We start from the raw sequence: 27,791 nt of genomic DNA, 5'->3' as shown, positions 1-27,791 counted from the left end.
TTTTAATAGTTTGCTGAACTATGGATCGTAGTAGCCGAAGGTCTCTATATTATGTGAATTATGTGAATATGTAGAAATTTAGTTCTTGGAATTTTCTAGAACACAAGGAAAGGTAAAGTATTTACTTGCTTAATTTCTACACATAGTAAGAAAGTACGGAAATCTATCGTGATGTTACAGAAGGACAAGCGATAACGTGAAACTAAGAAATTTATGCCTGATCTTCCAGAATCTACAGATACAACTTCACATTTAAAGAGTCATTATGCAAGAGCTAAATCTGCCTATTGCAGGTCTTTATTTTGGCGGCAAATGTTATATAGATTATTATTTAGAAATGTATTCACCTGACAGCCCTATAATTAACTCCCTATAACATCGGAATGAAATAAGATCGCCATTTAATGATTTAATTTAAAAATGGAAAAGCGAGACTAACAAGTAACATTGCTATACGATAATAAACAATCTATGTCAAAACGCCAGTGATAACGTCGCTCAGAATAACGTATTTTGAATGAAATTTTCAATATCTATTTCGGAACTCCTATAGCAAGAACGGCCAGCTCCTCTTTATCTAAATCTTACTTAAGCATCTATAAGTCTTCCTGAGGGGGGGGGGGGGGGGTTGGATGGCCGAATGGTTAGCACGTGCCTGCTGTATCATAAAGCCTGTCATTGAGTCAACTGGCGTGGTTTTGAATTCCCGGTTGTACGTGACAAGGAGTAGGGTCGCCTTTCCAATCTCGTGGGTTTTCTCCGGGTCCTCCGGTTTCCTCCCACTGCTACGCGCAATGACCTAGTTTGTGTCGAGTGGACGTTAAACCCCATCTCTCATGAGACTCTTTATTATTAAGAGGGGTTGGATGGCCGAATAGTTAGCGCGTGCGCGTTGTATCGTAAGGTCTATCATTGAGTCAACTGTCGTGGTTTCGATTCCCCGGTTGTACGTGACAAGGAATAGGGTCGCCTGTCCAACCTTGTGGGGTTTCTCCGGGTCCTCCGGTTCCTCCCACTGCTAAAGACCCCTACGAGCAAGCGAATTATTGAAATAAAATTGAATCATATGTTGGTCCCGAAATGATTAGGTTTGTGTCGAGTGGACGTTAAAGTCTGTGTTCTCCTAGGGCATACAGAGGGTCTGACAAGGAGAAACGTTAAGTAAGTCGGGTAATGTTTTATGATGGGCGGCACATTGAATATCGTCTGAGATTCGGAAATTGACAAAAGTGTTTCCTGGTGAGGTGCATGGAAAATTATTGGAATTGGAAAATAAGTTGACGAATACATACGATTTTGCGGATTATATTCTCCGCCCAATCAATGTCCATAGTTTAATCTTCGTATGTATGTATTACCTCCACCCATTACTCCTTCTTTGTAGTATGTAAAGTATACTTCATTCGTTTTAAGACAGAAATATTAGGCTTACGATAATACTAAGGTGACTTAAGTTTGATAAAGACGAGAGTATCATCGTCGAAACTTTGAATATCAATAAACCAGTAATTGTTATTCCGTAAATAGTGTTATGTTTCTCTTACAAAGACTGGAAATTGTTGGTTTATATAAATTGCTACTTCAAGGGTTCTTTTTGGATTTTCTCCAAGACTGAATTGAAGGATATCTGAACATGGCGTCAGAATTCAACACTGGTACTGCTCATTTTCTTTAAAGAGGCATTAAATCTACAAGAAAATAACATTAATTCCACCTAATATCACATTACAGGGAAACATCATATTCCTGAAGCAGTGGCGCGAGAAATCCCTCTCTGGCCATTGCTGGATTGACTTCTGATACTTGAGTTTTTGATGGAGTGTGTCTTTTCTTCCGATTCATTCAAATCTCTCGTCATAAGTACAGCAACATGGCAACACTTCGTTTAATCTGGGGTCTTCCCTAAAACTTTCGACAGCGATTTAAGGTATTAAAGACGGTGAAAGTATTGTTCGTCTCCAAACAGTATTGTTTACAATGTAACCGTTGATAGCCTCGTTTGTCACGCAATTAGTTTTTCTGCAAGATTCTGCTATGCCTTGGTTAATTGTGGGTAAAAATTTCGCTAGTCATGGCGTAACGTTATGTAAACAATGTGGACCTCCGTTTAAACCCGAAAACGCGAATGACATTGTTACGCAGTTACGCATTGGTTGTTAATCGGACTATTGACTAGTCATAATTTTGAACAGAAAAAAAAAGACTTCATCAATGCAAGTACCATGACGTACGAGGTCCATTAATATCATATTTTTTTTTATTTTTGACTTGTACCTCAACCATCCCGAACACATCTCACAATTATCCATGTCTGTTAGATTTGTAAGATGGCCTTTAAGATGGTATCTGGTTTAATTTAGCCATTTTATCCATTTATTTCCTCCACTACTGCCCATTATCTCCACACGTTTACATCGTTATTTTGAATTACTGGCATTATTCTAAGTAACCAAACAGATTTAAATACATCGGTGAGAGTTATGTTCTCTTATAGACAAGTCAAATAAATAATGAGTCAAATAACATTTATTTGTGTCTTCTCATTTTTTTTTTTTTAAAAAGTAATTTAAGCTGGATTGCTCCGAGAACTGAAAAAAATAGAGTTTTTCTAATAGGCTTGAAAATGAAGAATTTATATTAAAGGTCTAAATATTAGAAACTAAACCGCAAATATATACATGTACTATCATACATCAACCCAATACAATTCATAGTCTTAACAAAACGAAGATGGTTAAAGGGCGTATGGCTTTATTTTTTTAGAACATTAAAATTGATGAAAATGGCTCTAAACCAACACAAATGTAAATTGTAATATGAATGACAATGTAATTTATATTCAACAAGTTTTTTTTAAAAAAAAATATTCCTTTGCCGTTTTTGAATCAGCAATATTGCTAATTACATCCCATATTTTCATAGCAAAATAACAACATCACTATTGACTGAAATGGTGAAATATTGAATTCTAGTTCTAATTTCGAATAATAGTCAAATATTGAGTTAGAAAAAGTCTATCAATCTAAATAAACATTGTTTTGATTTCATAACGTTATTGTAGAATCGCCAAAAGGTTGCTCAATGTTAATGCATTTCTATCCATGAACATCGAGTTCGAATGTAATACCTAATCTAGGTTTATGCCACGGAGAATGAGTGTGCTATTATATAATTAAATAATATGTAAGACAATGGTATGGTCAGGTGTTTCAAACATGTACTAATTAAGTTATTAAGACATCACGTTAATATTAGTAGATACTAGAATATTATTCCTGGCGGATAATAATATATGTTTTATATATTTGACAGATGATCAGCTGGTCAGTTACCACACGTTAACATATTTTTTAATCTTATTAATGAATGTACAATTATAATTTATTACCTATGTTATAAAAGTTACTTTAATATAAATGGGTCTAGGTTTTAGACCATGACAAGTACCTTAGAGGTCATGGCGAAATAAAGGAAAGGAGCTAAATATGGAAGCAGACCTTTAAATTAGGACGATGTCGTAATGACTACATATTGTGTTATGCTGTTCCTGTGTGCTGTTGTTATAGACGTAATGAATTTTAATATTCGTTCCTGCATTGTTGAAATAAAGAAGTCGAATCCACAGACATCGTTATCAGTAGATAGTTTGATCCACTGTTATAAATATTTAGATAGTAACCATCATACGATGACATTATATAACATCTGAATCGCCGTTAAACTAGATTCCTATAAGTACTACTCCAACTTGAACCACGGTCTGATAAAGTCTCCATTAGTAATTACTGTCAGCATTATTGAACATGTGTACTTATATCATTAACCAGGCATCAGACAGCATTATATTTTATTGTTTAGTAAAAACCCCTATGTTATAGATAATAACCCCATTGGGAAAACATCTGGAATGTTTATTTAGGATGTTTATACAGAAATAGAAAGTTCTTGTATTATCATTTGATTCAATTAGAGGAAAGTTTTGAAACGATTACACACAAAATAACAGCTGTAATTATTGTTGCAATGCTGGTATCCGTTTAAAAGAAAGGAGTTTCTGCTTAACATTACTCCGTACAATATTCTGACAGGCATACCATTTGCAAATAATCCACCTTCTTGATTAACCCGTCCAGTATCTATATATATGCCCTGCATCTCGGAATCACGGTACCAGTCCTGTTTCATGACTAACAACGCAGATACCTTCATATTAATTTACTAATTTGTGGCTCATGTTGATCTAGTTTTATTTCAATCTCTCCAAATTTTTGTGTGTATGCTACAGAAGAAAATTATAATTTTTGTCTTGTCTTCAACTAGATAAAATACCCTCATGCATGCGAAAGTTTATAATCATTCTGTCTGCCCATCCTTCGACAAAATCTCGTATATGTAGGTCTTATTGTGTAAACAGGTTTGACTGATAAACACAGGACATGAAAATAGTCAATAATGAATAAGATGTCTCTACTACGATGTGATATATAAATATCTTAATGTAAAAGTATAACAATTCTTATTTGTGTGGATGTAATTGTGAGATTACGACGTGTTTGTAAACATCTAGCACTGTCCATGGAAGTGAGTAAAGGCTATCCTTTTTTCTTTATATAACGAACGATACATAGCGACTGAGAAAGCATATCATTAACAGCTGTCTTAATCATATCTCTCGTTAGTAATTAGTGTGTTTTTTTGTTGTTATGAAAGTCAGTTTTTGTTATATTTGTTGGAATATGATTATAATTCTGTTTGAGCACTTTTCTCTTGACAGAAATGAAATTGAATCTAATGCTGATTACTATTTAGTGAGATGCAGTCTATTTTTTTTATAAGAATTGCCATTATGTTCAATAAAGTCTTATTAGATTCGACCAATCATCAGGTCATGGGCACCTAAAGTGCACGTCACGTTGTTCTGATTTTAGACCGCCATCTTAATTTTCTGAAATCTATTATACCTCTTGACTACAGCCCATTTATATACACCAACATCGAGGCCATGGTAGTATGTAATATAAATTTTTCTTGTATCTTAATCGTATAAATTACTAATTCCCAATTAAAGGTTACGTCTAAATTATCCTCAAAAGAATATCCCCAGTATTTATCCGTGTCTAATTTAAATAATGAACATGTTAATCGACATTTGTGCCACATATTTCCTTCTTAATGTTTTTAACAATATGACATTTTAATCTAAGTACGCTATTTTGCCTTCTTATCTTATTTAGGCAGAACTCATAGACGTTATCTTTCAGCAAGACAGTGAGATTAATTTTCTTGATGTACTTCTTACGAACATGAAAAGTCTTTTAGATATAATATTTGTTGGATAAAATGAGATATAAATGTTTAATCTTGGTATACACTTATATAAGACTGATATTCAAGATTTCATAACTCAAAATGATCTGGTATGGGTGGATTTTCATATTTTAACTGTCAATCAAGTCCGCTTTGAATAATTAAGCAACATATCAGAATTGAAGTAAGCAGTGGACTTGAATGTCATCAATTCCACCTTGGTTTACAAGATAGAAGAAGCTCAATCTATTTATTTCATGGAAAAGGAAGGACCGAAAAGAACTATTATTAAATAGTAAGTAATAATTGAACAGATTCAGACAAAACCAACATGTAGATTATGTAATCTCTTGTTGAAAATGTTACATACAGATCGCTGTGTGAACTCAATACATGTAGGTCAGGTATTTCAAATCTTCAGTCGATGAAGCAGATAAAGATAGTGGTGTGAAATCAATAAAAAAAACAGCGTAGACTTCAAATGGCGATATCTTAGGTTAAAACCAATAGAATAATTTCTGGATCAAAATATTTTTAACAAAAATGACTTGGACTGTATGTGGTCTTAAATTCTGTATTTAAAATTTATCGCGTCATTTAGGAACTTTAATCAACCAATGTGCTTTCTGGAATACCCATTTTGATTGTGTATGGCCTTACCTAACACTTTGCATTTAAACTTTAATGTCGATTTGATACCCCTTTCAAGATGAATTATGTAAGATTTAGATAAACAGCTGATCGTTCTCGCTATAATAGTTTAAAAAGTAAATAATGAAAAATGAAATTATATTGAAATTTTCATTCTTTATTCTGGGCGAAGATGTAGCATAAATTGTTTATTATTGTAGCAAAGGTATTTTACAACCCAGCCTTAGTCTAGGTTATTTTTTTATCGTTAAGTTTTTAAATCCCGCGGAAGATCAAATCCATTTAAATCTCGGTCATCCAATGTTCTAGAGAGTTGATTAAAGGCCATAAGTAAAGACCTGCGATAGGCAGATTGAGCTCTTAGATAATACATCTTTAATTAGGGTTGGGGATAAGCAAAGATTGGACGCAATATAAATCTATTGGGTAAAGGAGCTGAAATGTTTTATGACAAGTTAGAATGATGAATTAATACTAACCTCATTGATTTTCTGTGATTTGGGGATGAATTGCTGGATTTAATCTGAAACACGAAGCGTGAATTGATAGGAATGTGTAAACAACTCAACAGTTTACATTCTTTCTGTAGCGATTATACATTCCACATTCAATATTCACAACTCTGCCACGGGTGGTTTGGCACTGGAACTATGGGAAATCAATTGAGTTTAATGGCTCAAAACAACATTTCTATTAGTTTAGGACTCCGACCTACCACGAAAATCGCGCCTGGAGTAGTACTCAGAAATATTAATTTGAATTCTTTTTAGTGCGTTTACGGCTGTACTATATACAGCAAAACTGCGAAAAAAAATCGAAAAATACCGATAAAAACCGAAAACAAAACTCCTTATAAAAGTACCGAATAATACTTAAAAATACCGAAAAAAACATTTTTGATACCAATTACAGAATAAATCTGAAAAACACTAAATAAATACTGAAAAATAACTAATTACCGAAAAACATCACGAATAACCGAAAAACACCTAGGCTACACATAAAAATTGTTATGTGGGTCAGGGTAACTCTGGGTCACGTATGACAATGGTAGACATTCTAGGTGGGTCATGGGTCAGGCTAGGTCAATTATAATAATTGTGGGGCACTCTAGGTAGGCCATAGGTTAGGTTTTTTTTCAGGCGGCAATTTCGCCCGTTTACACCATTCAGCACGGCATTTTTCTTTATGAACTAGCTATAAAACATCCCAATGTTGGTTGTAAGCATTCTTTGACGGCTATTGATATTTTATGTTTCAATGTTCAGCAGTCAACCGACCATCGATATGAAAAGTTGGAGCAGCCTAAAAGTTCATCAAATAATACATGCAAACGCTGGTTTCATTCTACATGTGCACATATTGAAGACCTACCCCCGGCCTGAATGTAGGTTAGTTTTCGTGTGGACTTTGTGACTTTAGTTATGACTTTACTTTTAAAGAACAATATTGGTGCCAGTCATTATCACATATATCACACGTTCCAAATATTATTTTATCACAGAGATCATTGCTACTATAGATGTGTAATCAATGCTTCAGCAATCGGAAGTGACGAATGCAAAAGGAAAACACGAGTTATCCCTCTATATAATTGACTGAAGTGACGGGTGATAACAGATACATGGGTGAATTTCTGCTCACTAATAATTCCTTCGAAGACTGAAAGTTGTTGTGCGAGACTGTGAAAGGATATCTGACAATTAAAAAAAAATTGACTGTCACTAGATAAGAGAACATGAAAGAAAAATAGAAAAAGTCCGTACATTACCATGTTTTTAAAAGTATAGAATGAATAGACACACGTGAATGTACGGACCGTTTCTATTTTTCTCGTGTTCTCTTATCTAATAACATTTAATTACTCTTTGAATTGTCAGATATACTCTTACGGTCTCATATAACAACTTTTGGTCTTCGAAGGAATTATTAGTCAGCAGAAATTCACCCATTTGTATTTGTCACTTCCGATTGCTGAAGCATTGATAACACATCTATCGTAGCAATAATCTCTGTGATAAAATGATATTCGGAATGTGTTTAACCAGTTCTATCACATATGTGATAATGACTGGCACCAATATTGTCCTTTAACTATGATGGATTATTACTTAAGTTTGTAGATTACTACTAGCTTCATTTTAAACTTTAACTCTTGTAATCCCCGAGTGAATGTTTCAGATATTAGTCATAAAATGTAGCTGGAGTAAGTCCGTATGACGCTGGCGAAACACACTCACAAAGGGGTCTCTGGATCGACTTAAGCGATTATTTCACCGCCTGCTATTTAGAAACCAGTTAGAGCCATGTGAGTGTCAATATCGTACAGAGCATCCCAAAAAAAACGAGGGTGGGGTCAGTTGTGGAAATAATGGACTTTTAAAGTTACCCTACTCCCCTAATTTGAATTATGCATACAATATTCATTCGAATTGATTAACCTTTAAAAACGCTATCCCTTGCCAGACCCTCTGACCTGCACCACTGACATCCCGATAAATTTTCTCGGCCAATGCGGGATCGAACACGGGACATCCAGGCAGGGGCGGATTGGGGCCGGGAACCCGTGTCGGAGCGGCCCCTTTTACTGACCCCCGTCCGGGGCTCTCCCACATGAAAATTTTGAAAAATGAACCCGAAATATGCGATTTGGTGGCATATCTGATTATAATCTCTGTCAAATAATATATCTCATAAATCGATTAATTTAGGCCAAAACCCCGACCTGCAAGTAATTTACAACCATCAACCTGTGAAATTATCATATCGTCATATCATTAATTAACGTATTATCACTGTATCGTCAAGAGTCAAGAGAATTTAACTGGTTAAAAAATTGGACTAGTTGAGAGAATTTTGACCATTTGATTAACCAGTTAGGAATATTGAATAAGTAGGAATATTTTCATTGCAAAATGTCACATGGAAGGCCACGAGACACATTGGTACAGAGTGACGAAAGTGAAATTCTGTAATGTCATCTCTGAAAATAACGAGTTAATAAAAATGTCAAGGAATGTTTAACACCAGCCTCAGGAAATCGTCTCGCAGTCATATTCAGCCAGCAGACCAGCTATCATCAAATTTTGCTGAGGCCTTAAAATTTAATTTTTTGGGGAGTTACGAACCATCGGCAGACGTTTCTGGCGTATCCCCACAAACAGGATGCAGGTGACTTAATAATTAATAAATTTGCGGGCGACAGTGTCGGGTGATTCCGATGAAATTTTCGGATGAAATTCGGAATCCCCATTGCAGGATTCCGAATTCCAGCCCACACCCAGCACACCAGGCCCAGAAAGTCTTTTATACCAGCCTATTGCAGACCCCAGTGATGGCGTGGCGGCCCATTAAAGCCACCGGCCACATACAACATGATCATCATCGCTCCATGGCCGGTCCAATACCCCCCCCCCCCCCCCATATAATGTTCAGCAGAAAAGTTTTTTTTTAGACGAATTGGACAATATTATTTTTTTTTCATTTTTTGATGGCCCAATCCGCCTCTGCATCCAGGTTAGAGAGCCAATGTCTTACCCACTGAGCTACCGTAACCCACTGATGGTATATGTCCCAGTCCACCACTGGTGGTTTCTGTGTGCCAGTGCACCACTGATGGTCCGTGTGTCCCAGTCCTCCACTGGTGGACTGTGTGTACCAATCCACCACTGATGGTCTGTGGCTCTGATCAACTCTGATTGTCTGTGACCCAATCCACCACTGATGATATATTGTGTTGACCCGTCCACCAATGGTGGTATTTGTGTCCCAGTCCACCAGTGATGGTCTGTGACCGAGTCCACCAATGATGATCGGTGGCCCAGTCCACCAATGATGGCCTGTGGCCCATTCCATCACTGATGGTGTGTAGCCCAGTCCACCACTGATGGTATGTAACCCAGTCCACCAATGTTGCTTTGTATGTTCCAGTCAACAGTGGCTCAGTCCACCGTTGATTTTCTATTATGTCATACTTCACCACTGATGATGTGTGTGTCCCAGTGTGTGTCCGAGAGAGAGAGAGAGAGAGAGAGAGAGAGGGATTAACGTTCACATGACACAAACTAGGCCATTTCGGGAATAAAATATGGTTCAATTTTATTTCAATAATTCGCTTGAGCGCATATGGGCCTTTAATTAGTTGTGGCAGGAAACCAGAAGACCGGGAGAACACTAATGAAGCTGGACCGGCGCAATATCCCTTGTCACGCACAAGCTGGGAATCGAAATCACGCCATTTGACCTAATGACAGACCTTATGACCCAAAGCGCACACGTTAGACCATTCGGTCACCAAAAGTCCCAAGTAGAATTTTAGAAACGTTAAAGTGATTTTCTTTGTCGGTGATAAAATTATAACAGAGCGAAAGGGAATTGTTGATTCGAATCTTAAACTAAAGTTATTTATCTCTGGGGAAGGTAACGGCTTGTACGTTGATTGAAAGTTGACACGAAGGTTCGCCAATAACAACAATTTGTCCACCACATATAAACGTGTCATGGGACTGCACTGAGGTCAAAGTTTGATGTTAAGGCCATCGAACTCATCTGAAAATCAATAATATTAGCCATAAATGGGAAATAATTGAAATGCGTTCATGCTACACACAATCAAAGAAAGTAACGGAGGGGGCGGGGGAGCTTTGCACGAGATTTATCCACGTGATTGTTTTCAATAACCACCAATATATATTGTTAACAGTTGCACAAAACCATCTTTAAATTATTTAGAAGTCCCAACAATACGGAAGTGACGTCTCTGGTGTGTGCGGTCTGGAATTGTATCTGCTTGATTTCCTTAAACTTGAATGGGCTAAATTCCATTTTAGCTACGGTGTTTACCTACGTTTCGTATAATATCGTGAATAGTTATAGGGTAGTTATTTCCAATAAAAGTATGGCAACATTGGTATGTATGGAAAGTAGAGACACCCAATCTTACTAGAAAATACTGGATTGCATAGAAAACACCCATGGGCAAGCACTGGGCATAAAATTAATGTCAGCGTATCACTAACTGGCAACCCGACGGCTTATTGTCTGCCAGCTTGACTTTCTGGGAACAGTAAGGGGTTTACACTTACAACAGACTATGCGATTAAACTGTGGAAAAACATGTTGGCAGATGATAATCTAAGAATTTATTTAGGCTTTGATATGTATGGTAAATGGAAATAAGTAACGACAAATACAAACTGTAAATGGACACTCCCTCAATCAAGTTACATACAAAACAATTCTGCTTAAAATATATTTCTACGGCAAGAGGTAGATTTTTTTCCAATTACAAAGATTCGAGAGTGATTTGAAACAAACGTTTGATATATAAATTACTTTGTTGAATATGTTTTTAGTCCAAATATATCACCAAATCACCCAGTTTGCACCTCAATTGGACAATGTATCTCAAACGGCGTGATTGTTCCTTTAATTGAGGAAATGGAGACGGTACATTTCTTACTTTATCGCACCCGCTATCTCTAACCTATAGTTGACGCGGCTTTCGTTTACGACTGACTCTACATGATTAGCAGTGTTGTATAAAATATAGCAGACTAATTCATTTCTTCTGTGGGTTATAATGACCTCCTTCTGTGTCCTCTAACTGGGTGTTTATGTCCACTTTCACCTAGCGCAGAAAAAACAATATCCACGTGTAGAAACCGTATCTTATGTAGCACCCAGCAAGGCTACGGAAGAACCATCATGGTTGTTCAAGATAGCCCTTTCCACTGGAAGGTGTCATAATGCAATGGATTGGGACTGGTGAAACCTTCGTGTAAAAGAAGTAATATTCCTCTCCCCACAGTTGCTCAAGTAAGAAACAAATACATGCTGTGGCTCAGTGAGTACGGCGTAAGCAGACAAACGAGGAGGTCCACAGTTCCGATGAGAAGAAAAACAGGGGTCCTGTTGCAAAATGCCCCTCATACCACACTGTATGGTGTACGTACGCCCCCCCCCCTTTCAATAGCCCAACGGGTGCAGAAGAATAAAACGCTTAGCTCTCATTTCAGCTCAAATAATTCATATTGGTCTCACAATTATTATGCAAGGTAGTCTCGAAATGACCTTGTTTATGTTCGATTGCGCGTTAAACCCCATTTCCCTCTCGAATTCTATATAGGTTTCTCGACGAGATGCTAAATCATAAATGCATACAGTATGTAACATGTGTATATATTTTAAGATTATATATTTATGTTGCCTACCAGAAATAGGTAAGACAAGTGTGATTTTTGTTAAAGATAATTACATACAAGCTCAGTAGCAATCCAGGTAACGGTAAGTAGCTATATGATAGTGTGTATCAACAAATTAATATTATACAGCCGTGTGGTAAACACCAAAACCTTGTACACTTCAACCTTCAAACGAAATAGTTAGAACACTTTGAGGGGAGGTTAGAGGTAGTTCTAGAGCTAACACGAGTACTTTAAAACGATTTAGTCGGAGGTGAAAGAGTGGTCAGGGTACCAGATTATTGACTAGAATATCCCGAGTTCGAATCCCGACATGGACCGAGAAGAACTATCGGGCTGTTAACTACGTTTTACACTTGTCAGAGAGGTAGCGACTGGCAAGGGGATTGAATATAGTCAATTTTATAGGATAAAGCGTGGTTCAACACTATACATATTGTTGTGTACCTAACACATTGACTTTTAAAATCCTATGAATAGCAGACGTAAACGCCGTTGTCTTGGAAATAACCGTAAGAGAGGGTCAAAATGGTGTAAATATCATATTGAGATGTTGAACCCCATTCCATTTCATTAAACACAATATAAATAATTTGAATAGAATTGCCCATTGTTAAAATAATGCCATCTATTTGTGTACGGTTACTAAAACTGAAATCTGTAATATCACTAAATATAAGTGAAGAACCTGATCAGTGAATTTTGTAATATCACTAAATAAAACTTATCATTGAATGAAACTTGTCATATCACTAAATATAAACTTATCACTAAAATTTGTAATGTTACTAAGTCAACAAACTCATCAATATCACAAAATGCAAGTCAACAAACTTACCAATGAAATTTAATGTATACTATTTCTATATTAATTCATTGAATGAAATAAGAAGCGGGCGTTGTAACCTGAACAGAAATGAAATGTTTTATTTTACGAACCATTCCATACTCTTTAAATTTCCTATTTAAAATTGAAATTTCCTATTTAAAATTGAAATTTCCTATTTAAAATTGAAATTTTAAACTTAATTATTCATAATTTTAAACTTATAATTCATAATTTTGAAAATTGGTTTATAATTTTATTTATAATTTTTGAAGATAAGTTTATAATTTTGAAAAGTAGTTTATAATTTTGAAAGTGGTTTATAACTTTGAAAAGTAGTTTATAATTTTGAAAATTATTATAGAAAATTATGCACAAATTTCCAATAATATCTTATTAAATTGGAAACTTACAATAGAAATTTCAAATTAATTCTTAAAATTAAAAAAAAAGTTTTAAATAGGAAAATCAAGAAGTTAAAAATAGTTCGTATTTGGCCTTCCGTGGGTTGTTTACCACTCTGCACCAGCCTAGCTAACAAAGAAGGGCACGCGTCATGCAGTGTGCTATTTGGGATATTTTTCTCAGAGAGCGGCGCTAACGTCTACTCTTCATCGAATTCCATCTGTCAGATTAACAGAAACATATTAAATAAATTAATATAAATAACACGTAATGCATAGTTGGCAATTACCTACACCGTTTTTATTACGACTTTAATTATTTTCATTACATAACACCACTAGTATAACATAACCAAGTATTTAGCACCTTAAAGTAACAACAACGTTCATCCTTTGCAGGGAGTTAAGATATGCTATATTGTGGTAATCTACAGATTTATTGAATTTTATAAACCTCTACATTTCTCAAATACAACGTCTAGAAACTCTGGTTATTTTAGCCTTTAAAAGGACTACCAAAAAAACCCGGTTGTTTACAATAAGTAAAATTATAAGTACCAAAGATTAACCTGTATAATATTCAACAATAAGTTTGATTAAAAGATGATTTATGACGACAAACTATTTTGGATGGCTTAGACATATTACCGCTTGAATAACGAAGGAGCCACGGTCGATCAGTGAGCAAGGAGGTGGCAGGTGTGTTCGACTTCGTTGTTGGCTGAGAACGTTCCCCGAGATTTTCCTGCGTGGTTCAACCTTTAAGGTGTATGACGGATGGACGAGAAACCGTTGGCGTGCTCGTGAAAGGGCCCTTGACAGTTGGAATTCGATATGCCTGTGTTCATTAGTCCGGTTATTGCCTCCAGTCAAAGCAGAACAGTAGGACGTTAAACTCTATTTAATTTTATTTAATTTCCGGTTGGAGCCAAAAAATGGGATGTTTAAATTAATTTATTTCGTTAAAGATAAGTACATCCTTAAACTTCGAGACACATGGCTGTATATGCATATTGACGTTATATTATTTGCCGTCCAAAATAATCCATTTTAGGAATATTGCACTGTCAATCTAAAAGTACCTCCAGCTCGACTTCAAAGCGAACCCAGAGCTGCTAATGCAGTTTCTTGAACATATGAAACGTAAGCACTCTTTGCATACCAGGATTCAATGGAAAACACTTTCCCCGTGACACGGCTTTACTCGGCACCACTCATCTTGATAACGTTTTGAAATTTTGTGTTGAACACATTTACCTTGCTTAAAGTATCAAGATTTTCTGCAGAATGTTGAACAGTTCTTGTTAATTATTTAATTCAATTACAGGAAAATTAGGAGTAACGTATGGTACAATGGGAGTGTTGGTGTAAATTACAAACAGCTGAATACCACACAAACATTTCAAGAAATGAAGATCATCAGAGATGCCACGAATTGGAATCAAAACCTTAAGGTTAGTTACAGTCAGCTCACACTGATATCGGTATGCTGATCCTCAAACACCTGTAAGATGGACACATTGGCGAGAGCAGAGCAGTTTTGGACTATGTCGTTCTAGTCCATCACAAATTCAGCAGAAAAATGAAATTTTCCACCAACATAAGGCCCTGCCTGTATAACATTGGGCAAGGTAATGACTGTCAGCAAAATTTAAAAGAGTTGTGTCCCTTCTTTGATTCTTGCTAAATCTCTACACGGCAATAACTGAGCCATTATTTAGAAAATGAGACATTCCGTGTAAGAATTGTCTGTTATGCTCTAATCAAAAAAAAAAAAAAAAAAAGAAAGCATATGGTCTCATAAAATTTTGTGCGCTATTACAAATGGCCGAGCGGAGCGCGAAAAACCCCATTTAGGACTCTTTAAGAAGGATGGCAGCGTATAATCAGTGATCATAACATTAGGATTAACCGAATTTCATACTTTCTGTTTCAATGTGAGTTTTGGGGTTTTATTGGAAAATATTACCGAGGCCTTATATAGAGCTCTTTGTCGGTTGATAAAGATTAAATTTAAATTTGTTCTAATTAGATATGAAAAATCTTAATACATTTCAGCCAAGCCGTCGCTTAAATACTGTAACTCTAAAGAATTGATACCTTCATGTTCCTGAAGCAACGACAGCGAGTTTTACTATATCTTGACATTGCTAGATTACTTTACAATTACCGAAACTATCGCTACGTTGTCTGCAGACACGTGAATAGTAGCACCCGGTTAGGGGTTGTGACATAGTGACTTCCACGAACCCTGAACTTTGCAACTCGATTATCACAGGTAGACGTTTCAGCTGGAAAGCGCGAGACTTGGCATTCGCGATGATAGAGGAATCAGATAGGCTCTCAAACTGGGTGAATGCCAATGGACATTTATAGTCTGGAGGCTCAGCGCGCGGGGTGGGGGGGGGGGGGTTCCATCAAATGGGCACAAAACCAGACCCAACTTTTCTAAGGTAAATTTTTGCGTAGAATACGATGCCGAGTGGTAATCAGTCCGCCGTTGGGGCGTTTTTGAGATATTCGAGGTCAAAGGTCAATTGAATTCATTTGCACTGAAAGTGAATGCGCAGTCATTCTTGTATTATGAAAATAAGCTGAAAATGATCGAAAGTAATCACACTTTCAATAAAAATGTAAACTTGTTAAATTCACCTTTGTTCTTTGTGACCCCAGACGTCAAAGGTCACATTTTCCGTTTTAGCACCTGGAAGATTTAAAGTAATAACTGCCAGCGTAAAATATAAAAACTAAAGCGAAACCTGTTCTAATTAATAATAGGAACATTTAAAATTTATCTTTAGGTGGTCTTAACACCGAACTTTTACTTTGGAACGTTGAAAATGATCTTGCATAACAGAACCAAAACGCGTCGGAGCCTGTTTCAAAAATATACGTAAAAACTGTTAAATCAAAATCTTTCCGAATTAGTTTTACAACGAATGCTATACATAACGATACTAGTTGTCTGAAGAAAAAAAAACAATTGAATAGTTCCATGGCTAGAATCCAGCCTGCAGACCGCGTCACAAAGCCTGCCTAAAATTTCCCCGCTAACATTTACCAATACGACATATATATCCTGTGAACTACTATGTACAATGCATTCGTCGGTTTTATCTGCGTCCATGTCCCAGTGAAATTCATAAAAACTCATAACAAATTTGCAAACTTTTAATTTCGTCGTCAGATACGTGTTTTCCCGTCACAGATTAACGTCGGTTTTCCTTGACTGGGGTTCTCGGAAATCCACGTGGTCTGCAGGCTGGAGTCCAACTCTGAAACTATTCAATTGTTTTATTTAGACAACTAGTATCATGTATAACAATCGTTGTGAAAATAAATAGGAGAGATTTCGATTTGACAGTTTTTACGTATTTTTGAAACAGGTTTCAAAGTGTGTTGGTTCTGTTATGCAAGATCATTTTCGACGTTCCAAAGTAAAAGTTCGGTTCTAAGACCACCTAAAGATAAATTCTAAGTGTTCCTATTATTAATTGAACAGGTTTCGCTTTAGTTTTTATATTTAACGTTGACATTTTATTGCTTTAAATCTTCCGAGATTAAAAACGGTAAATTTCACCTTTTGATCCCCAGGGTCACTAAGATTAAAGGTGAATTTAGCAAGTTTACATTTTTATTGAAAGTGTCTATTGAAAGTGTATACTTTCGATCATTTTCAGCTTCTTTTCATAATACAAGAATGACTGCGCATTCACTTTCAGTGCAAATGAAATAATTTGACCTTTGACCCCGAATATCTCGAAAACGCCCTAACGGCCGACTGATTACCACTCGGCATCGTATTCTACGCAAAATTTTACTCTAGAAAAGTTGGGTCTGGTTTTGTGCCCATTTGATGGACCCCCCCCCCCCCCGCGCTGAGCCTCTGGTCTATCATTAGTACCGAAATTAGTACCGAAATATTCAGGGTATTACGCGAAGGCCTTGATAAATTGTACGGAGTTAAGCGGGATAAGGCCTTCTTTTGAAATTGTGATACCTTACGCTATGTAGATCAGTGTAGATTTTCGACAATTAGTTAAGCCTGTGGTTATATTGTTGAATATAATAGTCAACATGGATTACATTTTTTTTTTATCTCTCTAGTCTCAATGTGAAAGGATTTTGTTTATAGATATCGCGTTTCCCTTGCAGATTAATTTCATTAGTTTTATGACTAGTTATCAAGTATAAAACTGTTAAAAATGATTGCTAATTTGGCAGGGACGATAATTAATTAAACATGTTGATGAAATGTTGTATGAAGTCCAACATACATTATCAATTTGTGGGGAGCCACGGTGGATCGGTGAATAAGGCACTGGCTTAATAACCAGGACTTCACGGTAGTGCCAGATAAAATTCCTCGTGATTTTTATTACTTTTTTTCCCTTGTCAGTGGTGCAGGAAAGAGGGCCAAGAAAAAGCGTCTAGTGTCTCATATACCACTGCATATCCATCACTGCTAAGGTTCACTGGGGCCACAGTGTGAACTTTAGTATATGCCCAAACTAAATGCTATAATGTATAACCATTGAATGTCGGAATCAGCAGTGTAAAGAGATAACAGGTGTTCTATAAAATACAAGCATACCCTGCCTTTATTAAAGATACATTATGGGAGATAAGATAAAGAGATGGTAGTTCTCGCTATAATAGTTAAAAACTAGATAGTGTAAAGGTAATTTGCTGAAAATTTCAGTCAAATTGATCCACTATGAGTCGAGAAAGAAGCGGGTGAAATTTCTGCATAGTCTCGGTCATCATTACTAAAATCATTAATATAAACAGCATAGTCTCGGTTATCCACTTTGTCTGATTTAATTATCAACGGCCGTTAGCGGCATATAGGAATCTAATCCAGCCAACATCGAAGGCTAGCCTTGACATCGAGAGTTTATTATGGTCTGGATAAGTTAATTAATGTCTAATTGATAATTTAGATAACATTTCAGGCCTAAAGAAAGACATGTAATAAGCAGATTTTGCTCTTGCATAATGCATGTTTAAACGTGGACAATAAAGCTTAAATGAATAGATCTGTGTTCGTGCAATTCACTAACGTCTATTGATTAATGCGCAATAGTATCGTCAGTTGTTAAGCATCCCACTGAGTTCGAAATTGCTGGAACAACTGATTCAAATAAGCCATGGAGATTGAATAATAATAATTGTAGGCCTATATGTATCGTTGTGTATGATAACGACAAGATAATCATTCAGTAATTGTCCTCTATGGAACTGTTGTGGTTGAGTTGATATAAGACTCTCCCTCTAAATCCAGAGTTAAAATTCTGCAAGATATTTTGCTTGTGGATACAATTAGACAGCAAAGCCATCTGGCAAACGAAATGAAACGAAATCAAATGTGGTTTAACGTCAAACATCAACCCTCACCACCTTATTCAGTCACGTCAATGTCACGTCATCCCGAATCGTATTTACGTTATCAACGAATATCGGGAATACGGCGACTGCATTCGTTGCATTCTGAGCAGAAGTAATATATGTTAGATCGTTCGAAACTACGCACCACCGCTTCACCATTTAATGCCGCTGATTGTCAATTGAAGGATTTTGAAACCCTTTTGTAAACTATCATATTGTGAAAGTTTATCTCTAATGGGTAAATCAGTCCAAAAATAGTTAATTTCCGTATTTACAAATTTACGATGAATTTTTAAGTTTAAAAAATGCTTATTAATATTCGACATACTTGCAAACTTATAGATAAGTCTTTAGATGGGCATGCTTTTTATCAAGTTGAACCCAAGTTGGAAGATAATCTTCAGCTGATAGTTTGTTTCTTTCTTCATTAATGTTAAATGATTAATTTGAATACATTTTAGCGTGGCGCAAGCCTTGAAAATTATATATTTTGTCAAAATTACAAATGACAACCTTCGGCATTAAACAATACTTGAACCTAGCAATTTTTTCTGTATGACTTTATAATTGAAGATGTTACGTACAGCTTAAACATACATTATGCAAGAGCTAAATCTGCCTATCGCAGGTCTTTCTTTAGGCCTGAAATGTTATCTGAATTATTAATTAGACATTAATTAACTTATCCAGACCATAATCAACTCCCGGTGTCATCGCTAGCCTGCGATATTTACTGGATTGGAATCCGATCTGCTGCTCAACGCTGATTGATGATTAAATGAAAAAATGGATAATCGAGACTATTTTTTATCGTACCGACTTTATTAATGATGATCGAGGCTAGGCCTAAAAGTCAATCGCTACATTCTCGGTTCAGAGTGGATCAATTTGACTGAAATTTCAGCAAATCCCCTTTACATTATCTAGATTTTAACTATTATAGTGAGAACTGCCAGCTCTTTATCTAATCCCCAAAATGTATCTTTAATAATAATTATTCACAGGAAGTACAGGAAATATACTTAGATCATATACGCCCTAATCAGTGTCTACATTGCAATGATGTGATGTAACGCAGTTAATGTTTGAAAGTTATAAAGTAAATAACTCAACTTCTTGTTAAATTTATGTTGAAACCTAAATATAATAATATAGTCAGACATGCAAACTAAGTTGAATACCGTAGGCGTGGCTAGAAACTTTACTTTACATATTACTAATTAAAAAGTTCAAGTAAATGCCCTAATGTTGATTCTTTATTAAGTCCTGAATCACTATTTTAAACAATAGAAATGACTTACAAGCTATAATATTGTGACGAATCTCTAATAGGAATATCGGTCCAAAAAGGTTCAATTCCATTGAATATTTACAAGATATGTGGAACTGATAAATTTCATCTATCTATGTTTTAAATCCGATTGAATACAATCCGAGACATTATCTAGCGTTGGTATTGGATTTTTTTTTCTTAATTCAATATTAAATAATCAATCTGTGTACATATTTGCGTGGATTAAGGTCTTGTTGTTGGTCTCAATTGTTATATGAATTATCATCTATACATTTATTCACATGACAAGCCCACACTAAACTCGCTAGACCATCGGAGGGGCGTGACCTTAGTGGATTGAACCACGATCGTCATTTAATAATGTGATTTAAAAATGGGGAATCGAAACTTTGTTTATTTTCGTAACAATGGAAGCAATGAAAATCGAAGCTACGCTATTCTTATCAAACTTCCAACGTTCACAACTTCGCTCAAAATAAAGTAAATTTGACAGAAATTTTCAATAATATATTGATTTTTTATTTTTTTATGATCTATTTTGAACTATTATAGCAATATTAATCAGCTCTTTATCTAAATCTTACATAATGCATCTTTAAGATTAGATCGATGCACTATCTTTGAACAAAATCATTGGTATCATTAAGATTATTAATCTATAATGGTATTTAGTGACCTTGAATTATAGTTAAAGCAACCGTCCCAGATAAATTGTATTAATTAAAACTGATTAGGACTGTGTACAGACTATTAGGAAATGCAGACTGAGTCACTGAAACACTGTGATATTTTATCGAAGAAATACAAACTTTTCATTTTCATTTGTGGGGTTTGTGGAAGGTCGATCTGTATTTGCCGAACTTATATTGGTAAATTTTCTTCTCTGTAAAATCACTTATTTGGTAATTCCATGCGGTGCAACAAGTTTCGTAATTTTTAGGCGGAAATAGTTTTGTTTCTGGCATAAGCTGTAGCTCAACTATATCTCAACATTGGCTCTTTGGACATACAATTATCAAAGTCAAAAGATACACACTTTACAAAAATAAAGCAACATAACGAATTTAATTATATCGAGACTTTTGTTATTTACCAACAACAATGAAATCATGTTTATGGAAGGATAATCTAGGAATCTAGGACAGCACCTTTAATTTCATTGATTGAGCTCAACAGTGTTGTGCAATTTGTGTTTTATCACCCAATAATACATTCTACAGTAGATATCGCTTGTGTGATATATTTCATAATCTCCTTAGGAGATATCGCATTACATGAATTTGATTGGTCAGTTGAAAAGGAACTACTTTTTTTATTTTCAAAGAACAGTTAATTTCTTATTAAAAGTAACTTTTTTTTAATTAAAAATGAACTATTGTTATTTAATTGACCTTGATGGAAACGCTGGGTCAATATAAAGATCTTTGCACTGGTTGAATTGCTGTCAAAAAATAATGTATCACTACGCCGTAATGTAATCAGGTTCAGTAAAAGTGAAATCTACAGCATAGAATTATACCTATTTATTTGTACATGTAAGAAAGGATTGGGTGATAAAACAAAAACTCCTACTCGTCTTTTTTGATACCTAAAAATATCAACACTCGTCGATAAAGTAAAAAAAACCTCGGCAGAGCCTCGTTTTTGTTACTTTATCGACTTGTGTTGATTTTGAAATAAAAAAAAAAGACGAGTAGGACATTCTCTATCTATATCACCTTGAAAAACGAGTGGTTAAAACATGAGATCCGTGAAAAATATATACTGATTTATATAACATCAGTAAGATAGTGATAATATGTAGTTTATACAATTGTATCTTATGAGTGAGTGGATGAATGGGGTTTAACATCCACTCGACACAAACTAGACCATTTTGGTACTTGCGCTTATGTGTCTTTAGCAATGGGTGGAAAACTGAGGACCCGGAGAAAAACACGGGGTTTGACAGGCAACCCTACTCTTTGTCACGTAAGACCGGATAATCGAAACCACGCCACTGGATTCAATGACTGACAGACCTTGCGATTTAATTCGGCCACACAACCCCTTCTAAATGTGAATGAGAAAAAATGTGGTATTGGCCTTTTGGTGGGTATTGGTTTTCGCTCCATCTGAACGACTAGACATGTGTTCGTTGCTAGGCTTCCCGCCCTGCACCACTGACCATGGGAAACCACGCTAGAAAATTGCGGGGAACTTTCTCGATGAATACCAGACCCGATTCGAACTCTGGACCTCCATGAGTGAGCCAGTGTCTTACTAAAAAAGCCAGCACGACTTCCTAGGTAACGGACGCCTCGCTATAATCGACGTCATCATCATAAGATGGGTTAGGTATAGTAATAGCGAATCAATTGACGCTTCCTGTTATTATTGTCAACATCTTAATAACCAAGACTTAACTGTTAGCTGCACAAGTTAATTGAGACACGAGCTGTTAATGGAAATCAGTGGACGCGTTTCTTGTCTTCTTAATTAGCTCTTAGCTAAAAGCGATGGTAAGTCGTTTAATAGAAATGTTTTGTTAAATATGCATTATGTAAGATTTTGATAAAGAGCTGATAGTTATCGATATAATAGTTTAAAATAGATTATGAAAAAGGGAATATATTGAAAATCTCAGTCAAATTACTTTATTCTGACTAAATTCCGAGCGAAGCAATCAAATAACTGATTAGAATGGAGCGAAATTCATGACATAATTCCAACCCTTAACATAGCGCGAATAGATGCTTACTTCAATACATGTAACTTCTAACATACATATAGCAAATCGGCTATTATTATGTATGGCTTAATGTCTTGAATATTGTAGTTTGAATTCGTAATTTGTTTTATTTCCATGAATAATTTCAATGAATGTCGAAACAAACTGTAGTGGTTTTAGTTTCGTAATCGTTTTGACACCCAACAAAATGTTACAATAAAGCGTCATATTATTATCATAATGAATTATATGTTAGCTGATAGTGGCCATGAAAAATGGGCTACCAACATAACATTTTTATGTCGATAGATACCCGCTTCGAAAAACAGATAAACACACCCACAATTCAATTAAATTTACACGTCTATTATTAAGTATCAGTGCGATTTGGATATAATAATTTCAAACTTTAATGCAAAATGATTGTTTTTCTGGGAGTTTTCGATAATAGAAAAATGTTATATCCCCGACAAATATCAATGAGCAGTCTAGAAACAAGGATTGTCCATAAGGAAATAGAACGTAAATTATATGGATATGCCCGTCAAGGATCTAACTATATTATCACATATTGCGACTTACATTTATTGAAGGTGTTCTTATTAATCAAACGTGACTTTTCAACTAGACAACTTAATTGTGGTTTGACCATGAATACAAAGCTTATCATTGTTGGGAATATGGACGACGTTTAAGGAGGCATTAGCCCTTTGTAGATCTTGGACGGTTGGTAAACTATAATTATTAATTTCACTGGATTTGAATTAGATTGTGTGTAAACTGTGGAATAAATCTGCTCAACCATCACCGAATATAACGTTTTATTTGTTAATTTATGTACAGGTCAATTTTCATTTTTTTAGAAGTTTCGATGGTTTGGATATGATATTAATAATATTATATTACCTACATTTATTTCCTTAGTTAAACTGACACCGTTTACGCAAATTTAAAAGCCTTTCTATAGATAGATAAATACTGTTAATTTTATAATCCATTGAAAGTGTACAAATTAACACGAACTAGCCTTAGGTTGTTGAAAACGAATCCATCATTTACCTGTGAAAACTGAATGACGAATATCCGTGATGTGTGAAGCGTGTCCATGATGTGGATTGATGTGTATAATATGCTGATATGTGTCCATCAAAATGTTTATCGTGCTTAGAGAACATTTTTTTTCTCAGTAAAGATTAATTTCATACGGAAGTTGATGGAACTGGGAAACCGCTCCTTTTTGTCATGTTGGGGATTTACCTGTCGTGATAATGAAAGACAAATACGCTACTCGAAGCCGCATCTATTCATCACACGTCACGTAATACGTGCTCATAAAATCACTTCGAGCTGCACTGCCAATTGCGCAGTATGTACTCATGGAATCCCAGATCCCTATAATTCATCAGATGGGGATGGGGTAGAGTATATAAAAATAGATTGGGTATAAAGTTTACCTAGGTGAACAGCCCCATTAAGTTACCAATCAAAATCGATTAATTAGAAAATATCGACCGAAACGTAACGGTAAAACCAACGTTTACTAAATTGCACGTTTAAAGGAGAGCTCTAGCCGTTGCAGTGTTTGTTTATTTTGTTTATTATCTTGTATAAATAGTATCTACAGTGCAAAACCCGTATATTATCATTTAGTCGTTAATTAAAACATTAAAGCGCCGACCGACTATGACGAAACGGGAGGAAATGACAGCCAGTGTAAATAAACAAACCAGCAGCACGTGCTTAAAGACGAGAGAGAGCGAGAAATGGGGTTTAATGTCCACTCGACACAAACTAGGTCATTTCGGGACTAACACATGGTTCAATTGTATTCCAATAACTTGGCTTGCGCGTAGGGGTCTTTAGCAGTGAGAGGGAATCGGAGGTCCCGAAAAACCCCCACGAGGTTGAACATGCGACCCTACTTGTCACGTACAACCGGGTATCGAAACCACGCCAATTTACTCAGTAACAGACCTTATGATACAGCGCACACGTGCTAACCATTCGACCACCCAACCCCAGCTAAAAGGCGAACCAATTTGTACCTGGAGTTGAGTATGATTGAAATTAATTTATGAATGAATGAATATATTCTGCAATTGCTGGGGTTATAGTTTTAGACGATTGAAACGAGAACTTAAAACGAAACGATATGCTAACAATGGAGGAAATACTCTAAACAGTGTAACAAATACTTTGACAAGAAACATTCTCCTTATATATTTTAAATATTTGATTTAGTACATAATCTTAATTTGTCATTTCAGAAAGTAGGACGTCAGGGCAATTGGTTTGATTATCCAGTCCGTTGAAGATAAACACTATAGCCATGGCTTCGAATGCTACCGACCCTCGAATTCCGAGTGATATGGACATTATAAGCTTGCTCAATCACAAGAAAGCTGTCCAGTTGATCCCGGCTATCACATATACGGTCATTTTAATGGTGATTGGTTTAATAGGGAATCCCTTGGCTATTTATATCTACGGCTGGCGCTGGCAGAAAACCACGACCAGGAATTTCCTTCTTTGTTTAGCTGTGGTGGACTTGATCAATTGTTTAATCACCATGCCTACGGAAATTGCAGTTATGACTAAATTTTACTTTTTTGACAACGGAAATGTGTGTAAAATGTCGCGTTTTACAACTTACGTCATGAACAATGCAACATCGTTTATCTTCGTTATTGTTTCCGTTGATAGGTACATTCGTATCTGTAAACCTCATAACCAACCAATCAGTCCACGTGGTGCATTAATTGGCTGTGGGATCGCAGCCATTATCGGAATTTCTGTCTCCTGGCCAGCGCTCGTAATGTACGGAAGGGAGGAACTGCCTATAAAGTTGCCAAATGGACGGATAATTCAAGGAGTAATGTGCCTTGTGGAAAATGAATATGAGAATACGCCATATCCATTCGCTTTCTTCATTTATTTGTGGGTTGGGGTTTGCGGTACTGCTATTGTTATCATCACTATGTATATTATGATAGGCAGGGCCATCCTCCAACGCAACAAGAAGAAACGGGCAAGATCACAAAGCACACAAGCAACTATGCAGAAATACCGCAATGCCTCAAACAGCACGGAGCAGGAAGTCTTTCTACCACAAACGCCTACACTAGGTCCGCTAAAACTGCATTGCAATACGCAAGATGCTGCAAAAAATGCAACGCCATCAGAAGCCACTTCAGAATCTCCGATGACGTCACCGATATCACCGAGCGGATCGAAAAACCAAAAAGGCTTCTCATTCCCACGCGGCGTAGCCTTGAGTGTTGCATCTAAATGGAGCAAATCGAAGTTTCGAGGTGGGCGTTCTACCCTTATGCTGTTCGCCATCACAGTGGTTTATGTGCTGAGCTTCGTGCCCTTTTTGATCATCACCACCATCAGAACTCATGTGGGAAGTAGTTTCTATCCAAAATTATCTACCCAGGAGCAAGTGGCGGTCAATATATTTATTCGTTCGTATCTCATTAATAATTGTGCTAATCCTATTGTTTATGGCTTCTGTAATTCTCAATTTAGAGATGAGTGTAAGAAATTATTTAAATGGATGTGTTGTCGTGACGAACGATATCTAAACAGAAGTACTTCAAACCGTGCAGGTGGCAGCAGTGTGCAAGAACAACGTGGTCAGTAACCATTTGAAATTAAATTGATGGATTTTCAAAAGCGTGTTAAAATTCGCATTCGAAAAATTTCTTCCACAAGAACTGTTTGGAAAAGATATTAACTGTTAATTGATATTATCTGTCAAAGATTTTACCGTCAGATAAATCTCGGATTTTAGATATTGCTACAATATTCTATGTTAAGGTTTATAGTTAAACGATAGATGGTATAATATTAAATGATAATAATAATAATTTAATTCATTTGATAGAAGGGCTAAAAAGCTAATAATCGAACTACACGTAACTTTTATCGATGGAGTCATCACAGCGATCTATGCACTAAAACATAAGTAACCAGATATGGATGATCTCTCTCCCTCTCTCTCTCTCTCTCTCTCTCTCTCTCTCCAGGTGCATTATCACCCCGAAACTGGAAATGATAAAGCAACGCCACCTCACCCGACACACAAAGATGCTCAATTAAGAAAAAAACAGACAGCTAGCTAGCTTATGACTTGATGTATATCTGGGGTCTGTTTCACGAAATTTTAGCTAAGATAAAATCCAAATTTTAGTACATGTAATTAGATTGGATAATATTAGGTTGATTTTAGTGCTTAGCAATTTAAAATTGAAGTAAAATTTGGATTTTATCTTTAGTTAAGATTTCGAGAAACAGGGGCCTGAACGAAAAAGTTAAGGGTTGATTTTTTTTAAAACTAGGTGTATTTTTATTTTGTCATGTATATAATATATATATATATAAATATTTACCATTTTCTGTGTATCATTATTCAAATTTAGTGGGAGACAAGAGTCGTTATATAAAAGCGATTTAATCTATATTACTATCATTTTCATCTTGTTAAAATTAATTTTTGTACAAAAGAGTATATGTTAAACAAATTTTTGTAACTTCTTTTTTTTCTTTTTAACAGAAAGCTTTTTTTCCGGGTTTAAAGATATCTAGAAGGGTCGTAATTTAGTGCTTATGTGGATATTTACCATTTTATCAAGGCCCCGATGCGAGATTTTAGCGCTAAAGGAATCACCTGTAAACTACAGTATTTTGAATCTCTTTTACAGAGGAGGGGGGGGGGGATGGGCTTTAACGTACATTTCGAAACTTACATTTGGTTCAATTTTATTTCAATAACTCGCTGGTGCATAGGGGTCTTTAGCATTGTGAGGAACCCGGGGGACCCGGAGAAAACCCACGGGGTTGGACAGGCAACCTACTTCTCGTCACGCACAAGTGGGGAATCGAAACCACGCCACTTGACTCAATGACAGACCTTGTGATTTCACGCGCACGCGTTGACCCTTCGGCCAACCAAGCCCCCAATCTCTCTTATAGCAATATCAGTCCAAAAATGATCCAATTCTGT

General features: G+C 35.9%; 1 protein-coding gene across 2 annotated transcripts; it reads left to right on the top strand.

Annotated features, from left to right (window-relative positions):
* On the top strand, positions 1 to 27,309 carry LOC126815862 (G-protein coupled receptor 84). 2 transcript variants are annotated; one of them, XM_050541870.2, is made up of 3 exons: positions 1 to 112; positions 14,719 to 14,845; positions 25,051 to 27,309. In XM_050541870.2, exon 3 carries the CDS (start codon positions 25,113 to 25,115, stop codon positions 26,427 to 26,429), a length of 1,317 nt encoding a protein of 438 aa, XP_050397827.1. In that variant the 5' UTR covers positions 1 to 112; positions 14,719 to 14,845; positions 25,051 to 25,112; the 3' UTR covers positions 26,430 to 27,309. The 2 variants fall into 2 exon arrangements, with proteins under 2 accessions (XP_050397827.1, XP_050397818.1); XM_050541861.1 differs by lacking the exons at positions 1 to 112; positions 14,719 to 14,845 and adding an exon at positions 22,445 to 22,574.
* Positions 27,310 to 27,791: the final 482 nt, after the last annotated feature.

This window comes from Patella vulgata, chromosome 1, assembly GCF_932274485.2.
Source record: "Patella vulgata chromosome 1, xgPatVulg1.2, whole genome shotgun sequence".
NCBI lineage: Eukaryota > Metazoa > Mollusca > Gastropoda > Patellidae > Patella > Patella vulgata.
This window is presented reverse-complemented; position numbering and strand designations above follow the sequence as displayed.